A 19,785-nucleotide genomic window follows, 5' to 3' on the forward strand; every position below is an offset into this window, starting at 1 on the left:
AATACTAGAAAAACAGATTTTCATAAACAAACGTAAGAATAACAACTTTAAAAAGAAAATAATAAAAATTTAGAAAATACACAGGCAAATCCTCTCTATTTGGTCCACAGATTATCTATTTGGCCCACAAATTATCTGCATGTCACCCAACAGTGCAAGAAAAATTATACATTATACATGCCAGTGATTTTGGGGGGCAGTAGATGAAGTAACATTTTTCACTTGAAATAAAACTATAGTTAACCAAGCTTGGAATCCAGATTTAAAATCCTGAGGTTCAACATTAGTTGACTTATTTTCAAGCTGTATGACTCTAATACTAAATTTCTCAGTTCTTAATCTATATAATAGAAAAAATATTTGCTAACTTAATAAAGAATTATTAAATTCTTTCTGCAGGCCCAAACTCATTCTGGCCACTAAACTCTAAAAAGCACTGTTCCTATCCTGGGGAAGTTAGTCCATGTAGCAGATAACATACAAAGCATTGCAGGAGCTTCCCTGGTGGCTCAGTGGAGAAGAGTTTGACCACCAATACAGGAGACACAGGCTTGATCCCTGATCTGGGAGGGTCCCACATGCCATGGAACTAAGCCCATAAGCCACAACTATTAAGCCCACATTCTAGAGCCTAGGAGCTGCAACTACTGAGCCCATATGCCACAACTACTGAAGCCTGCGTGCCCTACAGCCTGTGCTGCACAACAAGGGAGGCATCGGCAATGACAAGCCTGCACACTGCAACTAAAGAGTAGCTCCTGCTTGCTACAGCTAGAGAAAAGCCCTTGCAGCAACAAAGACACAGAGCAGACAAAAATACAGTACTTAAAAAAAAAAAAGGCACTGCAACACAAGTATATGCAATGTGCCAAATGATCAACAGAAGAGAGCAGCAACTAAAGCTGTCCCGGACAAAATAAGGAGAGCTTTAAGAAAAACTATATTTAAGTTTGGAGGCTAATGGATACATGTATATGTATCGCTAAGTCCCTTTCCGGTTTCCCTGACTCATCACAATATTGTTGATTGGCTTTATCCCAATACAAAATAAAAAGTTTAAAAAAAAAAAGACAAGCTATACCTAGGCTGGAATTTGAAAGTTAAATTTGGAATCTGAAACTTCCAAAAGGCTACTGAAGGATAATAAATGAAATATTGCATGACAATAAATTAGTAAAGGAATTAGTGCTTCTTTCTATTAGATGACTTTGTCTCGAGAAAAAGAGTAACAAAAATTTCCCCTCAAATAGCTTAGATTTACATACTATGCTCTAATTATTAATGATAAACAAAGGAAAAAATATATCATATGCTCTTTTTCTAAACTAGAACTATAATATTGGCATATGCATAGAAAAAAATATGCACATAAAAAGAGAATCCATGGTAATGACCTGTGACTCTGGGGAAGGTTCATTTGTATATTCTTTTTTGCCACATCACAGTTTGCAGGATCTTAGCTCCCTGACCAGGGACGGAACCTGAGTCCTCAGCAGTGGAAAGTGCAGAGTCCTAATCACTGAGGAGTTAGGGAATTTCCTAACTAATTTTCTAAGTATTTTTAGTAATTATGTACTTGAACAAATTTTTTTTAGCCAATTATTTAAAAATCCCATATATGAGTATATGTATTTTATTTTTCTATCAGTAACAACTCATTGCTCTGAAGTTTCTTGAACAGGTATAAGGTAAGCTGCTGTCCTCAAATGATTACAATTTAAGGAACAGACCGAGTAAAAACTTATCTTCAACCTTCCCCGGTTCAGTTCACTGACAGAAACAGTGGAAGGGCAAATATTTGATTGTATGAACAACAGAATCCACAGTCAGAAAGATTTAATTTTATTGCTGGATGTGCTGGTTATCGTGCCACTTTCGTTCAGCTCCAAACCCACCATACTGTGAACTTGCTCTGCCATTATAATGGCTGGTAAATTTCTCCTCAGCCAGCTGGCTTTCTTTTAAGTTTGTCAACCTGGGATACTTGAGAGATACCTTACGTGCTTTTTCTTGTTTGTTTTGTATTGGGGTTTTTTTCTTGGTTGTGCCATGCAGCTTGTGGGATCTTAGTTCCTGACCAAGGATCAAACCTGGGCCCCTGGGTGGTAAAAGCATGAAGCTCTAACCACTGAACCACCAGGGAATTCTTGTTTTTTTGTTAACACTGTTCCAAAAGTATTTTAACCAGATGAGGAAACTGATTTCAGAATCAGTAACAGAATGACTTCCTCAGAGGCCTAAACTCCAGTTCAGCAAGATCCCATCTATAGGCTTCTCACTTCTGGTAGTTATAATCTTTTACATATATTCCTCAAAAATATGTGAAATTGCCTGCATTACCTTAACATTCCCTTTTTAAATTATAGCCCTTCAAAACATGGGATTCTCTGATGGCTCAATGGAAAAGAATCCACCCGCCAATGCAGAAGTCACGGGTTCAATTCCTATGTCGCGAAGATCCCCTGGAGAGGGAAATGGAACCCACTCTAGTATTCTTGTCTGGGAAAAATCCCAGATGGGGGCTACAGTCCAGGGAGTCACAAAAGAATCGGACACAACTTAGTAACTAAACAACTCTGAAACATATGAATAAAATTAGTTCTCAATTTTAAATCTACTCTGTTGGAATACCTAGTGTAGTTTGTTTTTCTGAATGGATCCTCCATTCAGCATAAAAATTATTGAGACCAACTAATCAACTCAACTCTACAGTTAGATAACATATAGAATGGCATAAAATTCAATCTGTAATTTGGATGATGAACTGAAAAGTTTTACTCCTTCATAATTGCTACTGCTTTAAAATAAATGAAGGCATAACTTCTGCTGTGAGGTCATACTGTGGTGATTTAGGATAGCATTTCATAGATATCAGTGTTGTTCATTTTGTAAAATCAAACAAATTCTCTTAAAAGACAAGTGTTTTACTACAGTTTAATGGTAACGTTTCTACTTTACCTCTGTTAATCTTGGTATATGAAGACCCTTAGCATGATCACCAGCAGCCTTTCTTGATTTGCCAGGCCATGTTCTTTTCCTATGGCTTTCTGCTATACCAGACCAGGCAAAGACATCATGATAAGCTAAATCCAAATCAGATGGATCTACTGCAAACTGGCATATTAACTTCAGCAAGCAAGCAAGACAGTCTAGCTGCCACTGTGGATAAGAAGAAAATGTTATTTACCTAATTTCCATTAATTTCACATGGCCACCATACAAACTGAAATTAAAGACTAGAAAATGAAAATAATTATAGCTAGTACTTAATCCATGAGGTAATGAAATTTTTCCTGTTCATGTATTACGGTTAATAACAACCCAATCTTACAAAAATAGACACTAGATAACTAAAATATGTATTCGATGAAATGAAAACGATACTTGTATTTCTATCATGAAATAATCATACAAATGCATATAATAACAAGATACAAAAAATACTGCTTGGAATGAACTGAAATAATAAAACTATTAAAATACTTTACCTACAAAACTAGCATTAAGGGCAAAAATATTAGAAGCTGTCTCTCCACATTAAGTGGCATATACTCTAATATTTGGGAGTGAAAACTATTCTCAATAATTTGATAACTTTTCAATTGAAATTTTGTACTTTACAAATGTACATGTAAAATAAAATAAGTACCTCATCAATAAGATACTGCTTAGTATGGAAAGTAAAATTTCTAACTGATTTAAAGCTCTACATTAAAATTTTTTAAATAAAACAATTCCTTCAAATAAATAAGAACATCATCTATGTATGAGAGCTTTCTCTTCAATGGTCCTTGTTCTCTTCTTTTCCTAATACTTCTACTAAATGTTACAACTACACCAATGTACCAGGAAACACAGCAATACTATGTAACTGATTTTTCAAGAAAAGTATCACAAAATTTCAGTGAGAAAAAAATTTCTTCACACAAACAGTGCTAGAAAAATTGGATAGCCATATGGAAAAATAAAACCTCACCCTCATTCTACATATTCAAAAGTTAACTCAAAATATATCACAGATCTAAATGTAAAAGGTCACTATAAAATTTACACAACACATAGAATATCTTTGTGACCTTAGAAAAAAGGTTTCTTAGCTAGGATTAAAACTGAAAACTTCTCTGCTTAAAAGACACTGTAAATATAAAGAAAAGACAAACCACAGATTGAATGCAAATATTCTTAATACATATACTTGACCAAAAAAACTTGTCCAAATTCATTAAGGAAAAAAGTCTTACAGCTCTTTACTAAGAGAAAAAAACAAAACAAAAATCCCTAAGATATTTACAGACACTTTACAAAAGAAGATAAAAAAACATGGTCCAAATGAAATGTTAATGGGGAAATTTATAACTATGTTTACATTAAAAAACAAGAAGGTTCTCATTAATCTAACTTTAGAGGTTAACAAACTAGAAAAAGAAGAACAAACTACACCCAAGGCTAGTAGTTGCAAAAAGGAGATAATAAAAATCAAAACAGAGATAAATAAAATAGGGAATAAGAAAACCTAAAGAAAAAAAATCACTGAAAATCAAAGCTGGTTCTTAAAAAAGAACAAAATTGACAAACCTTTAGCTAGGAGGACTAAGAAACAAGAAGAACCAAATTACTGAAATCAGAAATAGAAGTGGGACCATTTCAACTAATTTTACAGAAATAAAAAAGATTTTAAGAGAGTACTACAAACAACTGTTACGTCCCCAAACTCAATACACTATACAAAATTAACAAATTTCTAGAAACACAAAACTTATAAAAATTCAATAAAAAAGAAACAGAAAATCTGAACAGACTTATAACTAGTGAGGAGATTGATTCCATTATCAAAAATCTCCCAAAAAACAAAAGTCCTGGACCTGACAGCTTCACTAATAAATTCTAACAAACATAAAGAAGAACTAATGCCAATAATCCTCAAACTTTCCCAAAAACTGAAGAGGGAACTCTGTAACTCATTTGATGAAGCAAGCATTAACTCTGATACCAAAGCCAGACAAAAGACACTACAAGAAAATTACAGGCTAATATTCTTTATGAATATTCATGTAAAAGTCCTCAACAAAATATTAGTAAACAGAATTCAGCAATATAGTAAAAGGATGACCAAGTGGGATTTACTCTTAGAATGCAAGGATAGTTTGACATATGAGCACTGATCAATGTAAATACTCCATATTAACAAAATGAAGGAAAAGACTACATTATCTTGATTACTGATGAAAAAAGCATTTGACAAAATTCAACACCCTTTTATGATAAAAAATACTCAATGAAATAGGAACAGAAGGAAACTAGTGCAACATAATAAACAAAAGTCATATTGAAAAACTCAGTGAAAATCATACTCAATGGTGAAAGACTGAAAGCTTTTCTTCTAAGATCAGGAGCAATGCAAGGACAATTGCTTTCATCACTTCTATTCAATACCATAGAGTTAAGTTTCGGCCTGAGCAATACACACAAAAAATAAAAGGCATCAAAATTAGAAAGGAAGAAGTAAATTTATCTGTTTGTTACTGATGCAGAAAACCCTAAAGACTCCATGTAAAACCTGTTAAAACTAATAAATGATCTCAGCAAAGTAGAAGGATAGAAAGTCAACACACAGAATTCAGTTGTCCATGAACAATGAACAATATGAAAAGGCAATGACAGAAACAATTTCATTTAAAATAGCATCCAAAAGAATAAAATACCTAGGAAGGAACTTAACCAAGGAGCTGAAAGACTTCTACAATGAAAGCTAAAAAAGTTGCTCAAAGAAATTAAAGACAAATAAATGGAAACATATCCTGCATTTATGGACTGGAAGACTTATTATTAAAATATCAATACCATCCAAAATCACTGCAGATGGTGACTGCAGCCATGAAATTAAAAGACGCTTACTCCTTGGAAGGAAAGTTATGACTAACCTAGACAGCATATTGAAAAGCAGAGACATTACTTTGCCAACAAAGGTCCATCTAGTCAAGGCTATGGTTACTCCAGTGGTCATGTATGGATGTGAGAGTTGGACTGTGAAGAAAGCTGAGTGCTGAAGAATTGATGCTTTTGAACTGTGGTGTTGGAGAAGACTCTTGAGAGTCCCTTGGACTGCAAGGAGATCCTACCAGTCCATTCTAAAGGAGATCAGTCCCGGGTGTTCTTTGGAAGGACTGATGCTAAAGCTGAAACTCCAATACTTTGGCCAACTCATGCGAAGAGTTGACTCATTGGAAAAGACTCTGATGCTGGGAGGGTTTGGGGGCAGGAGGAGAAGGGGATGACAGAGGATGAGATGGCTGGATGGCATCACCCATTCGATGGACATGGGTTTGGGTGAACTCTGGGAGTTGGTGATGGACAGGGAAGCCTGGCGTGCTGCAATTCATGGGGTCACAAAGAGTCGGATATGACCGAGCGACTGAACTGAACTGAACCACCCAAAGTGACCTACAGATTCAATGCAATCCCTAACAAAATCCTAATGATGATTTTTGAAGAAACAGAAAAATTCATTCTAAAATTCACAAGGAATCTCAAGGAACTCCAAACAGACAATCTTGAAAGAAAAGGACAAACCTGGAGGACACACACTTTCTGATTTAAAAACTTACTACAAAGTTACAGTAACTGATACCAGTGAAGTACTGGCATAAAGATAGTTTTAAAAAAAGAATGGAACTGAGAGCCCCAAAACAAACCCTCATCTATATGGTTAAATGATTTTTGATAAGGATGCCATGAACATTCACTGTGGCAAAAGGAGTCTTTTCACAGAAAGATGGTGGAAACCTGCATCTCCACATGCAAAAGAATGAAGTTGAACCTTTACCTAACAACAATTAACTCAAAGTGAATCAAGGATCCAAATATAAGACCTAAAAAGCAATAAAAATCTTGAAAGAAAACACAGAACCAAAGGGTCATGACACTGTATTTAGCAATGATGTCTTGGAGAGTATACCAAAAACTCAAGTAACAAAAGAAAAAACAGAAAAATTGGACTTCATGAAAATTTAGTTTGTGAATCGTAAGACTATTCACAGTGTTCTTTAATATATTGAGAGATACATTATGAATAGTGGATCTCAGTCAATCTGAAAGCAATTTATGTCTCAGGCAAACTAGCCATCTCAAGCGTTGCGAAGCTACAATGTGTGCCATATGGTAGTAAATTTTTCTTAATACTTCATAAAAGTATCCATAATTTTAAAACAAAACAGAGAAAATCTTTAGCACATGATTACCTGTAAACTTTATTCAAAGAAAACACATAAGTTTTTAAGCAAAAGTCCTATGAACAACATATAACTATTCTAAAATTTTTAAATTCTCTCACTTTGTCTGAGAACTAAAAGGCACCTTATAATTCTGAAAGAGTAGTGAGAAAACTAAAACACAACAATAAAACACAACAAAAGACATCCGAGTTTTAAAAGTCAAAAAACAACAATTACTATTGCAGAGGTATTTATTCTAAGAAGGAAAATATCTGTAGCAAAATATGTAAAATAAAAATGGCAAAGAAGTATTGAAACCAATGGTAAGATTAACAAAATCTTAACAGATAGCAATACCTGTCTTAAAAAGTATATATTTTTTAATATACTGGATGCAGCAGCACTCAATAATAAATCAAGAACATCTGACTCCTGGACTCTAAAGTAATTCTAAAAAACAAGTACTAAGAAATTAATTTTTGAATGCAATGTTTTATAATGCTATTCTGCTTTGCTGGAGGTCAGGAAACGAGCATACCTTCCATTTCAGACAAAACTAGATTACAGAATTTGGTCCATCATTATGAATTTTAAAATATTCCACAAGTAAGCAATTTTATTTTCCTAATATTATAGGACAGTGCTTCTTCAAGTTAACAGCAGTAAGTACTATTTCCTAAAACTTCCATTTTGTTAAAGATCAATAATTTTGTAAAATACTATTAAAAAATACTGTATCAATGTCCAATTGCTATAAAAATTTCTAAAGGCTTACTCTCAAATTCTGTACCTATTTCACTGCAGACCAGTCACAAATGGTCTGGAAATATATTTTTGAGTAGTGCTGCTTAAAGGAAAAAATGGTCAAAACAAAACAAAGAATATTTTCAAAAAACTAAAGACATAAACCAAGTTTTTCTTAAAAACCATCCCAAATTTTAAGACTATATAAACATTAATATATAACTTACCAAGCTAAAGAAAAAATGTTCATGAATTATAGTTCAGCACCATTAATATTAGCACTTAAAATTTGTACAGAGTTGACACTGAGAACTCTTACTGAATAATTAGCTCACCAGATTCCTTATTTTTCCTTAAATTTATTTCTACTGTACTCCACCCTCCTTTACTACAATAAAGTTTGCAGGAAAAGTTACACTTGCAAGTGGTTCATGGATCTGGCTTATAGAAGTGGCAATCAGCTACTGTAACTGGTTGAAAGGGTGAATTTTCACTTACCACAGTCCAGGATTCCTGCTCTTTTGGCTCTAGAATTCCAGAATTAAAAATTTCTAACAACTGTTGAAGTCCTCCAGCAGCAACAAACTGTAAGCAATTGCAAGAGTATGGTAAGAGGAAAGCAGCTACATAATGCAGTAAAATCTGCTTTTTAATTCAGTGACTGGATGTGTGTTTATGTCTGTGTGTGTAAGTAAAATACTATATATCTTTCATTTAGGAAATTATTCTTTGGCTTAAATAACCAATATAACTTGTATACAATAAAGTAACAACAGCTAATTTTCCAGAATTTTTTGAAAAGATTCTTACAAAAATCTATATACATACTTTGTATTCCATTAACCATTTAATTTCAGGCACTGGGATGTCCTAACACAGTACTCTAATGAAGGAAAAAAAAGTGCTAAAAACAGAAGCACCAAGGCCTTAAATAATCTCAGTTTATTAATGTGATTAAAGTAATATATAATTTAAAAATCATGCTTTATTTAAATGGTACGTTACTTTAAAACAATAATTATGGTACCTACTTTTGGTACACGAGATCAATTATTTTTACCAAGACACTGTAAAACATGTATTATCAAACCTTGCAACTCCAGGAATTTTTACTGTTTTCCACTTGATCCTCACTTGAATCATCTGAATCTGGATAGAGATCACTATAACTTCCCTGTGGGAATGGCAAAAATAAATAAGGAAGGGTGGCAGGAGGATTAAAAGATAATGTACTCTGGAATTTTGCTCCAGAGAGAAAACAAGCATTTGATGATAATAATGGAAATGCAGTCACCGTTGACTCTCTCCTTATTCTTCTGTTAGGTTTTCCCAGTGCTTCAATAATTTCCAGGGCATATAACAGCTTGTGAGCACTTTTAATTTTGAGCAGTTCTTTCCAATTAAGTCCATCATTGCTCTTAAATTAAAAAAAGAAAAAAGGTTTCTCAAACCAACTTACTAAGAGAACCACACCTCCTCCCCAAACCCAGGGGCGGGGCGGGGTGGTGAAGACTAAAGAAACTGACACTATATATAAAAACTCAAATATTACATATACGAAGGGCAATATATAATTGGAACTAACCATATGCTTAAAATACCAATTATTCCTTAAATTTTGCTAAAATTAATATATAATAGCAGCATAGGAAAAAAATATATCTGTTATCCTCCAAAACAGTTGAGGTAATTTACCATCTTCTGAATAAAAAACACACAGCCTAACTGAATGTGTCAACTTTTAAGGATACAGTAGTACAGTGTGTATATAATATTTATGTGACACCTACCCATTTAAAAAGTCATATACAAACACACAAACTTTAAAATATTATTCTACTCTCAATTTATAAGTGCTATTCACACTTAGTGTGCACGCTGAACAATGTTATTTACAGAGCTACAATGAGTCAACTCCCATTTTCTAGGCCCAATTTCTTCAAAGTGAATGCCTTAAAATCACGTAAAGAATCACCTAAAGTGAAGTTGCTCAGTCGTGTCAGACTCTTTGCAACCCCATGGACTGTAGCCCATCAGGCTCCTCAGTCCATGGAATTTTTCAGGCAAGAGTACTGGAGTGGGTTGCCATTTCCTTCTCCAGGGGATCTTCCCAACCCGGGGATCAAACCCAGGTCTCCCGCATTGCAGGCAGACGCTTTACCGTCTGAGCCACCAGGGAAGCCCTGAAAAATTTAACATGTATTAATATTTCCAGAGGCATGACCTCACATGTATTAATATATCTTTGTAAAGATGTCTGTTAAAATTAAAGATTATTTTTAAAAGTTACATAATAAGGGGTTACTTAGTGCAAGTACCAACAGAACACCTATTGAACTAATTCAGAACTAATTCAATAGGTGTTCTGTTCTGAATTAGACATCTTTACAAAGATACATTAATACTTAATACATGTGAGGTCATGCCTCTGGAAATATTAATATAAATTTCTTTGCCTCCCTTTTTCTCTATTTCTACCAGTTGTCATGTATAAGCAGCCAAAATAAGCACTGATGCAAATATCATTAAACCTTAGTGTATTTTCTCTAAACGTTACTTTTTGTTGTCAAAAACAAAGCAATATTCAGAACATACAGTAATATGAAAAAACACTAATATAAAGGCAAATTTACTGTTTACAGAGATAACTTTTAGAGACCATTCTTGCCTTATATATAGCCCATATTATGCAAGCTCACTAATAATTAAATATATGAACTTTAAAATGAAGTGGCACTTTTTAACCTATTAAATGGGCAAAATTTTACTGAGGTTACAGGTTAACAACCAATCTCATATACTACCAGTAGAAATGTAAACTGTATCATCCTCCAGGGAAGTAAAAATATTTTGTGAACTTACCTGTTCATCTGAGATATTCTGGAATGCCATCAACATGTTAGGACATGTAGGAAGAAGCATCAGTAGCTCCCATACACGCCTGGAAAGGTTTTCTGCGTGAAGATGAAGTTCTTCACATCTTAAGCTCTACAAAAATAAGAATAACTGCTTATCAAAACAGATCAGTTTTTTAATTAATCTAAACAATTTCAATCTGCATCAAATCACTATCAAGTTTGATAATATATTAAAATCTTACTTTAAAGTGAGAATAAACCATTTTTTACACAGTAAAGTTAGTTATGTCAAAGCAGTGGTTTTTCAACTTGTTACGGAACGCTTTTCTAGGAAAAAGTGACCTGCAACTCTGGCCACTTTCCTCAGAAAAACTTTTCAAACAGAAGTGAAAATATTTTATGAAATCATCCAAATAAATTTCAATCAGACTATCACCTATCTCCTCTTTGCAGACCACTATTCCAAGAATGACAAAAAGCTGGTTAATTAAATCCCTGACCTTCTATTTGGGGAAAGAGTACACCTATTTCTCTTATGTTCCTAATTCATATCTTATATTTCAAGCAGAGATAAAAGAAAAGCAAACACTTTTAAAGAACCTACTTTTTTCCATTATCACTTGTTAAATTTGAATTATCTAAGGTACGAGATAACAGTACGCTAAACAATATTGCAAAAAGTATTAAAAAAAGAGTCGGACATGACTTAGTAACTGAACAAAAACCACAATGTAAGAAATAGGCAAGTTTTGGGGTTTTTGTGTTTTGGTTTTGTTTCTTAATTAAAGAACAACCCTAAGAGGTAAACAGCAATGAAAGCTAAAATATACGGTTTTGGAATTTTCCAGAGTATGAGTTTGTACTCATTATTCTACTACTAGCTGCTGTCACATAATGATTTTGAGGTATTCACCAAGCCTAAGAGATGCCAAAGGAATATCCTTACACATCTACAAAAAATAAAAATCCAGTTCTTTCTGTATAATGGCATAAAGCTAATGTACTTTGAAGGTAAGAGAATTTTAGAGATGAAATTTCAAGATAAACTTTGCTTTACACAGACCTAATGAAAAAAGAGAAGCAACCCACGTTAATACTGTTAGTTTAGTTGAAGACAAGGCACTGACAGGTCTTCGGTAAAATAGAATTCATTCCTTTGTAAATACCCAGTTTGAAAAAGAGAAGGAAGGGGAGAGGGAGGGAAACAAGGAAGGGACTGAACTCTGCAGCAGATGATCTAGAGAGGAAAATAAAAATCTTCCAAGTGTACATGACTATGATCTACATTGTGACTAGAAGGCCACACAATGTCATACATAGTCAAGATCCATTATGTTTTTGGTAATCGTCTTCAAGACTGAACCAGTCTAGTACAACAAAGAAACTCCACACCATCAACTGCATACTGGTCATGATGTTCAATAATTTATCTGTCCAAAACGAATGTTTTCTCTCTGGTTTAGGCCTCACATGGTGAATTACAATGGGCTACTAACTGGTATGCCGACCTCTGGTCTGTTTTCTCTTAACATAATCCTCCAAACTCACATCTGAACTGTGACTTTTTGTTGCTTTAAAATCTTCCATGATAATAACAATCCATTTTAATACAAATAAAACCTCTTAAGGTCTTTTGTAGTATGGGTTACAATCTGTCTTTCTGTCCTTATATTTGAATTACATCATAATCACACTCCCAGTTTTTCAAATTTTTGTTTCCTCCTTTATGCTCCCATAACACACTTCATAGATTACTAGCACCTTCCTCAAAAAATCAGGAAGTTCTTATACTTATCTTTTACTCTTAAACTAGCCATACAACACTGACATGAAGTAAAAGGTTATTAAGTATGGCATAAAATTTAAAGGTGAGGAAATGGAGGTTTACGACATCTATTATTATCAAGATTATTCTGGTTGAATAAAAAGGGGATTTCTTGGGAATTTAAGAGTGTGCCACCACAAAAGAAACCAGGTTATGGGGAACAGATGACTCAATTTGGTAATTCATGAGCAAATACATCGTGGAAATGTAGAAAGAAGCCACTTAACATTCTTAGCAAAGAACTCTGTTAGCCTAACATAGAAAAGTCATAAAGGCACCAGTCTGCCAATCTCAAAATGATGATTCTTCCAAGAAAGATGGTCCCCTGAAATAGAATGGTGGCAGTGAAAATAAATTAAGAGGACAACAGGTCAAAACATCAGGTGTGGCAGACGGGATCAGGAGGAGGGACAGACTCGGCTTCAGGAAGAAGATAAGAAGAGATGGAGTCCAGGTTTCTGACTTGAGGAACTGGGTAGATTCCATTTCAATGAAGGAGAATGGAAGCCTGTGGGACATCAAGTGCAAGTGTTAAGTAAGCAACTGAATGTTTAAGTTTGGAACTCAAGAGAAGAGGTTTGGTCCGGAGAAATGAGTTTGAGAGTTAGCACTAAAAAGATGGTATTCAAAGTCAACTTTTTTTAATTATTTATTTTTTATTGAAGGATAATTGCTTTACAGTATTGTGTTGGTTTCTAACCAAATAAAGTCAATTCTTCCTCCGTGTACTACTTCCATGCTAGTACATGAGGTTCCTTATTGTTTTTTCTATCCCTGTCAAACAAACCTATTACCTTTAAAAGGAAAATTAAGATATATGTCTCTCCCTCTGATTAAAATACTTCAGTGGTGGACTTCCCTGGTGGGCCAGTGATTAACAATCCTCCTGCCAATGCAAGGGATATGGGTTCCATCCCTGGTCCGGGAAGATTCCACATGCCTCAGGGTGAATAAGCTTGTGTATCAAAACTACTGAAGCCCAAGGCCCTAAGAGCCCAAGCTGCACAAAAAAAGAAGTCACTGAAATGAGAAGCCCATGCGCTGTAACAAGGGATCAGCCCAGTTGCTTGCTGCAACTAGAGAAAGCCCATGCTCACCAACAAAGACTCTAAATAAATAAATACAGATAAATAAATTAATAAAATTTGAAAACAAAACAAAACATCATTCCAATGCTTCCATTTTGAGTGAACTGGAAACAGCTTGCAAAGGCCAGCTTAGCTGTTTACCTTTTCATTTCATTTCCCTCATTTCACTCTCCCACTACCCTCCTCACTCTACTTACTGGCTCCCAAACAATTCCCAGACCTGCCTAACTCCTTATTATCAAGGGCTTCAGGAATCAGTCTACTCTATATCCAAATTATTCTTCATTCTCTTCATTTAGTAGCCTCCTTTTCATCTTGAAAGCTGAAGTTTATATGGTCTCCCTCAGAGAAACCTTCCTTGACCAAAGATTAATAATATATAAATGTTGTTGTTCAGTTGCTCAGTCGTGTCAGACTTTTGTGACCCCCATGGGATGCAACACACCAGGCTTCCCCATCCTCCACAATCTTCCAGAGTCTGCCAAAACTCATGTCCACTGAGACAGTGATGTCAATCAACCACCTCATCCTCGGCTGCCCACTTCTCCTCCTGCCCTCAATCTTTCCCAACATCAGGGTCTTTTCCAATCAGTTGGCTCTTCACATCAGGTGGCCAAAGTACCAGAGCTTCAATATCAGTCCTTCCAATGAATATCCAGGGTTCATTTCCTTTAGGATTGACTCCTTGACTTTAGGTTTGATCTCCTTGCTGTCCGAGAGACTCTCAAGACTCTTCTCCAGTGCCACAGTTCCAAAGCATCAAGTCTTCAGTGCTCAGCCTTCTTTATGGTCCAACTCTCACACCCACACATGACTACTGGAAAAACCGTACTTTGACTATATGGACATTTGTTGGCAAAGTGATGTCTCTGCTTTTTAATGTGCTAACTAGGTTTGTCATAGCTCTTCTTCCAAGGAGCAAACATCTTTTAATTTCATGGGTTTTGTCTATCACCAGTCTCTAATGTCAAGTCATGACAACTATGTCTACCTAAAACTGTTTATCTGTTAGTTTACTTGAAACTGTTAGGCATGGCAATTATCCATCTTCCCCACTGGACTCAATGAAGGCTGAAACTGTGTCTGTTTTAATCCTTGTATAATAGTACTTAAAACAACATGCCTGGGATATTAGGCACTTAAATACTTAATGAATTAATAAATGGATTCTTTGGTTTTATTGACATTTAAGAGATTACTGAGAGCATTGTTTTCCACTCAACAAAGACAAAACAAGATTTTGTGAAAATAAAATGATATAGTCACCTCACTATCTTCGACTGCCATTTTTCCTGAGGGTGGTTTAAATGATGCGAGCATCTCTAATAAATCAAAAAGAGTAGTTAAATGAGGTTCTTGTAAGAGCAAAAGCATTGGAATGTTGTCCTTTTGAGGGGGTGGTAGGCAAGATGCTGGCAGCTGAACACCTTCCCCTTTCCGTTCTCTCCTTGGTGCACCCAGAGATACGAATACCATCTATAAAAACAGGAGCAACAGGGGAGGGAAAAAAAATCAACATATAGTCAGACATATTAAGTTTTTGGTTTAATAAATCTGTGATGTAGAAAATAACTTCCCTTACAATTTTAACAAAAGTTAAGACTGATTTTGAACTATACCTCAACTAAACAACTACTGACTGTAAGTCAAAAGATAATTAAAACTCAAACCACATTTATGTTTACCTGCATATCCTTAAAACCAAGCTCATGAAGTGCTTTTTCATCATAATCTGTTGTTAATTCATGTCCAGAAGAAATCATCCTGACAGGTCCCATAAGGCCTCCTTAAAAAACAGCAGAAAATGAAAGTCAACTTTTTGTAAAAGTTAATTTATCTGCCAACATGAATACATGGTTATAGCAATTAATTCCACTGAACATTAAGCTTAAATATAATTCTTGAGCAAAGTGGAAATGGTGCTAAGCATGCTTCCTGCATAATTTGCTATTGTCCGAGGTTAGCCTTAGGCAGTTAGAAATTCTAAGAAAGTCCTCCTTTAGCACCAGTCTAATTAGATCAATTTCTGCTTGCTTAATAATATGAAAAATTTACAATTAAAAAAACACTACAGAGCTTTCTGAGAACCTACAGCATTTCCCCTCAGTAATATGTGAGACCCAGATTCATTAATGCTTTAGTTCACAAGTAATCAGCATGTATTTAAAATGATCCAGTTCTCTCTTCCCAATTATTACCCAACAAAACAAAATAAAATAGAATATAGGACACACATAAAGTTCTGGCATGAAATGAAAAAAGATGAGCTACAACATTCTACATTACAGTAAATTCAATGACCTCAATAGACTGAGACAATTCATTTCTAGAATGCATAAGTCCTCTTTGCTGCCTACATCTCCATTTCCCACCATCATCCATACCAAAATATGCTTTAGTTGCCCAAGCATGTTTTTTCTTTAAAGCACCAGTATGTTCCCATCTCAAGGTCTGCTCCACCCCAGAAATTCATACGGATCATTTCCACAATTCAAGTTTTTCACAAAATGTGAGCTCTAAAAGGCCTTCATCCTAAATCTAAAGAGCTGCATCTCACTCTTAACCCCTTACTCTGCTTTATCATTTTTTATAGCACTTATTAGTATCTGATATTTGTCTCTCATTAAAAAAAAATAATAAGTTCCACAAAGCATGTATGTATTCCCAACATTAGAACAGCAGGTATTCAAATTACTGTTTAATCCATGAAAAAAATTTTAAAGAAAATGCTTGATAGAGGAAGAAAATTAAGTAAAATGATGAAACAGCTGATGAATAAACTTAAGTATTGTTAAATTTTATTAACTTAATGTAGGAAAAGTCCACTGGATAGGAGTAAAAACAACTACTTTCAGTAATGAATGAAGCAGGACTACTGCTTTCCATAATGACATACAACATTTTCCTTCCACTCCAGAAAATTCTATCAGAAAATATTTCTGGTAAGGAAAGTGGGTTCCTCTAGTAAGATTCATTTCAATTATTTTCCTTAAGTATAACTGCTGTGCAGCACAATTGCTAATTGTTGTGTAGCTAAATCTAAGATTCTTAGCCTTCTTGCCATTTCTTAACCTAGAAACCCTGGTCCTCCCAGTGGTTTGATGAATATTCAATCCTGTATCTTCTGAATATTCCTATAGTGTATTGGGTGTGTGCACACGCATGTGTGTGTAAAAAAAGACTTTAAATTCATCCTGATTATTAGAAAGAAACAGAGTTTTTCTTTCTGCCCAAAGAATATTTCTTTGTTACCTATTGTGATTTATTTCACAACTCTTCAAGAGATCATAATGTTTTAGTTTTTAAATGTATATTAGCTAATATTAAAATTCATCTATTATCCTTTTAACCTCTCAGAACTTATAATACTGTTTTGTTTCTTCACACAGTTTATTATTCAGAGTAGTTTCATCCAATTTAAAGTAAAACTTCATTCAGATTTAAGTAAAATATATTAAGAAAGAAATTAACTTAGCATCTCTACAATATTTTATACATAGAAATGCTAGGTATAATCACTTATTCAGGTGTTCATTCACATATCTCAGAAAGTTTTATTCTCATATATTACACAAACACAGTAATGAAGAGTACCCTAACTAAGGACTTTCCTAGCAGTCTAGTGGCTAGGATCCAGTGTTTTCACTGCTGTGGCCCTGGGTTCAATTCCTGTTTGGGGAGATTCCACAAGCCACATGACAAAAAAAAAAAAAAGTACCCTAAATAATGTTTAAAAAATTGTTTCAAAGTACTTGATATCTTTAGCTTCCTATTTATCATCATATGACTTGCAAATCATCACTGAGTTCCTTCTTCTGATACTGTTTTATCTAAATCAGTTATTTAGCAGAAAGTAAATGCTTAAGAAAAACATGAGCTACTACATGGAACAGAAATTCTATACTAAACCTTTAATACTTTGGTAGATTTTTATTAAATTTCTATGTTATTGTGATAATCTAATACAATCCATAACTTGATCTTTTACAACAGTTGATAAAATATCCTTGGTTGTGTTGGATTGCTAAGATAATATGGAGTTGATTTGCTTCCTCTTTCCTTCTAAATACCCCAAGCATGCATGACTTCATTCCAAAATACAACTAAGATGGCTAGTACTTTACTTAGGATTCAGGTTTCTATTTGATATGTGAGTTAGGCTTATACATTGTGTACACCCTTTAATTATAATTGATAAATTGGTTTTTAGAGTTAACTGAGCAGCTTTCTATCTTCCACTACTTTTAAGAGGATTTTTAACCTAAGAACTGCTTATTCCTTAACAGTTCTGAAAAAATTTGCTATCTTTTAAAAATTCAATATCTTAATGCAACAAATTGGAAACAACAAACAAGGAAGGAACAAGAAAAGGAAACAAGAAATCTTAAAAATTCTTAGGTTATGATGCTATGTTAAACAACATTCATCTAATTTTAAGCCTCTGGAACTGCAATGAAGTAAATTTTTATAATTCTACAACTATCTGACAGAGAAAAAAGGGAATAGATAATACAGGTTTGCAAGCTGGCAATCAAATGAACTTACAGTAACCATCAAGACCTGAAAAAGATAAATCCTAAAGCAGACACAAAATTATAATCTATAATCTTATTTACACTGATTTGGCAGAGGAACAAGATCAACACCTGACAAAGAAGGAAAAGAGAAGAGTGACGTAAGGGGTAGAAAGAGAACAAAAAGAAAGAGAAAAGGGAAAGGAAAAACAGCGCCTCAGTGATCTATGAGGCACTAACACTGCTAAACTTCATCAGAGGTCCAGAAATTATGGTGAGACTAAGGGGGTAAATGTTTCTTAAAAACATATAACTGCTAATCTTTTTCAAATTTGATAAATATTACAAATACACAGGCCTAAGAAGCTGAACTAAATCCAAACTGCATGAACATAACAAGGCACATTAATAATCTCACTGCTGAAAATCAACATTAAAGAAACATATTTAAAACCAAGCACAGTTAGAAAGACATACTGTATATAAGATAAGAAAAATGACAGACTTTTAGTCAGAAATTCTGCAAGCCAAATGATAACTGGCAATCTTTTACAAAGTTCTGAAAAGAATTTCTTTACCTAGAAATCTATATCCAGTGAAAATTTCTTTCAAAAATGAAGGCAAAACAAACTTTTTATTCAAACAATAAAAGCTTGAGAAAATTACTAGATCTGCAATATAAACATTTTTAAGCGAAATTTATTATAAAGAAGAAGAAAGATAAGTGGAAATTTCTCAATCTACACAAAAGGAATGAAGAATGCCAGAGGTGTGTGTGTGTGTGTATAAGGTAAAAGATGAGATAAAGTTAACAGAAAATAATTGGTAATTAGCTAAGCATTCTAATTAAAATGCACACACCGTCACTCTGGATTTTTAAAGATCCAATGATTAAGGGAAAACACATCAATATTCTCAAAAAAATACGTTAAGATATCAGGAGTATGCTGAGGACAAAAAAAAAAAGAGAGAGAGATGTCAGATATTAAAAGCACCACTGCAAAAATGAAAAACTCAAAAAAACTTCAAAATAAAGTTGAAAACATATCTAAGAAAGCTAAGACTCAAAGAAATGAAACATAGGGAAGAAAAGATAAATAAATTAGAAATAGTCCAAGAAATGAAACATGTAAAGAATTTCTAGAAAGAAATGATAAAATAGGACACAGAAAGTAACTCAAGAAAATTTCCCCAAACTAAAAGATACAAGTTGCCAAACTAAAAGGGACCTCTGAATATAAAGTACCCATTACAGTTGCTGAAAATAGATCCATACTCAGGCATAGTATTGTAAAACAGGCACAAGAAGGTTCAATAAGCTCTGGAAAAGGGGAAAAAATATTAACAGGATGTATAAAAACTACCAGAAATCAATATGGCTTCAAGATTTGAAACAGCAACAGAACCATGAAGTGCATTAATATCTCTAAAATTCTGAAACAAAATTATTTCTGACCTAGAATTCTATACTTAGCCAAATTACCATTTAAAGTATCAGAAATATATTTTCGATCAGTCAAAGAATCTCTCAAGAAGTTACTGGAT

At 34.0% G+C, this 19,785-nt stretch overlaps 1 protein-coding gene across 6 annotated transcripts in view; it reads right to left on the reverse strand.

The window, feature by feature from the left end:
• Positions 1-19,785, reverse strand: part of USP34 (ubiquitin specific peptidase 34) — a 241,283-nt gene that overhangs the window by 76,215 nt on the left and 145,283 nt on the right. For all 6 annotated transcript variants that reach the window (XR_009496463.1, XM_059891776.1, XM_059891779.1 and 3 more), the window contains 7 exons: positions 15,412-15,512; positions 14,993-15,202; positions 10,818-10,943; positions 9,250-9,372; positions 9,046-9,129; positions 8,454-8,540; positions 2,959-3,159 (listed from right to left, as the gene is read on the reverse strand). Coding sequence is in view for 5 of the 6 variants with exons in the window: in XM_059891776.1 (XP_059747759.1) it covers positions 2,959-3,159; positions 8,454-8,540; positions 9,046-9,129; positions 9,250-9,372; positions 10,818-10,943; positions 14,993-15,202; positions 15,412-15,512 (932 nt within the window). In the remaining variant the exon portion in view is untranslated. The remainder of the gene's footprint in view (positions 1-2,958; positions 3,160-8,453; positions 8,541-9,045; positions 9,130-9,249; positions 9,373-10,817; positions 10,944-14,992; positions 15,203-15,411; positions 15,513-19,785) is intronic.

The sequence above is a fragment of the Bos taurus genome, chromosome 11, assembly GCF_002263795.3.
Source record: "Bos taurus isolate L1 Dominette 01449 registration number 42190680 breed Hereford chromosome 11, ARS-UCD2.0, whole genome shotgun sequence".
Taxonomy (NCBI): Eukaryota; Metazoa; Chordata; class Mammalia; order Artiodactyla; family Bovidae; genus Bos; species Bos taurus.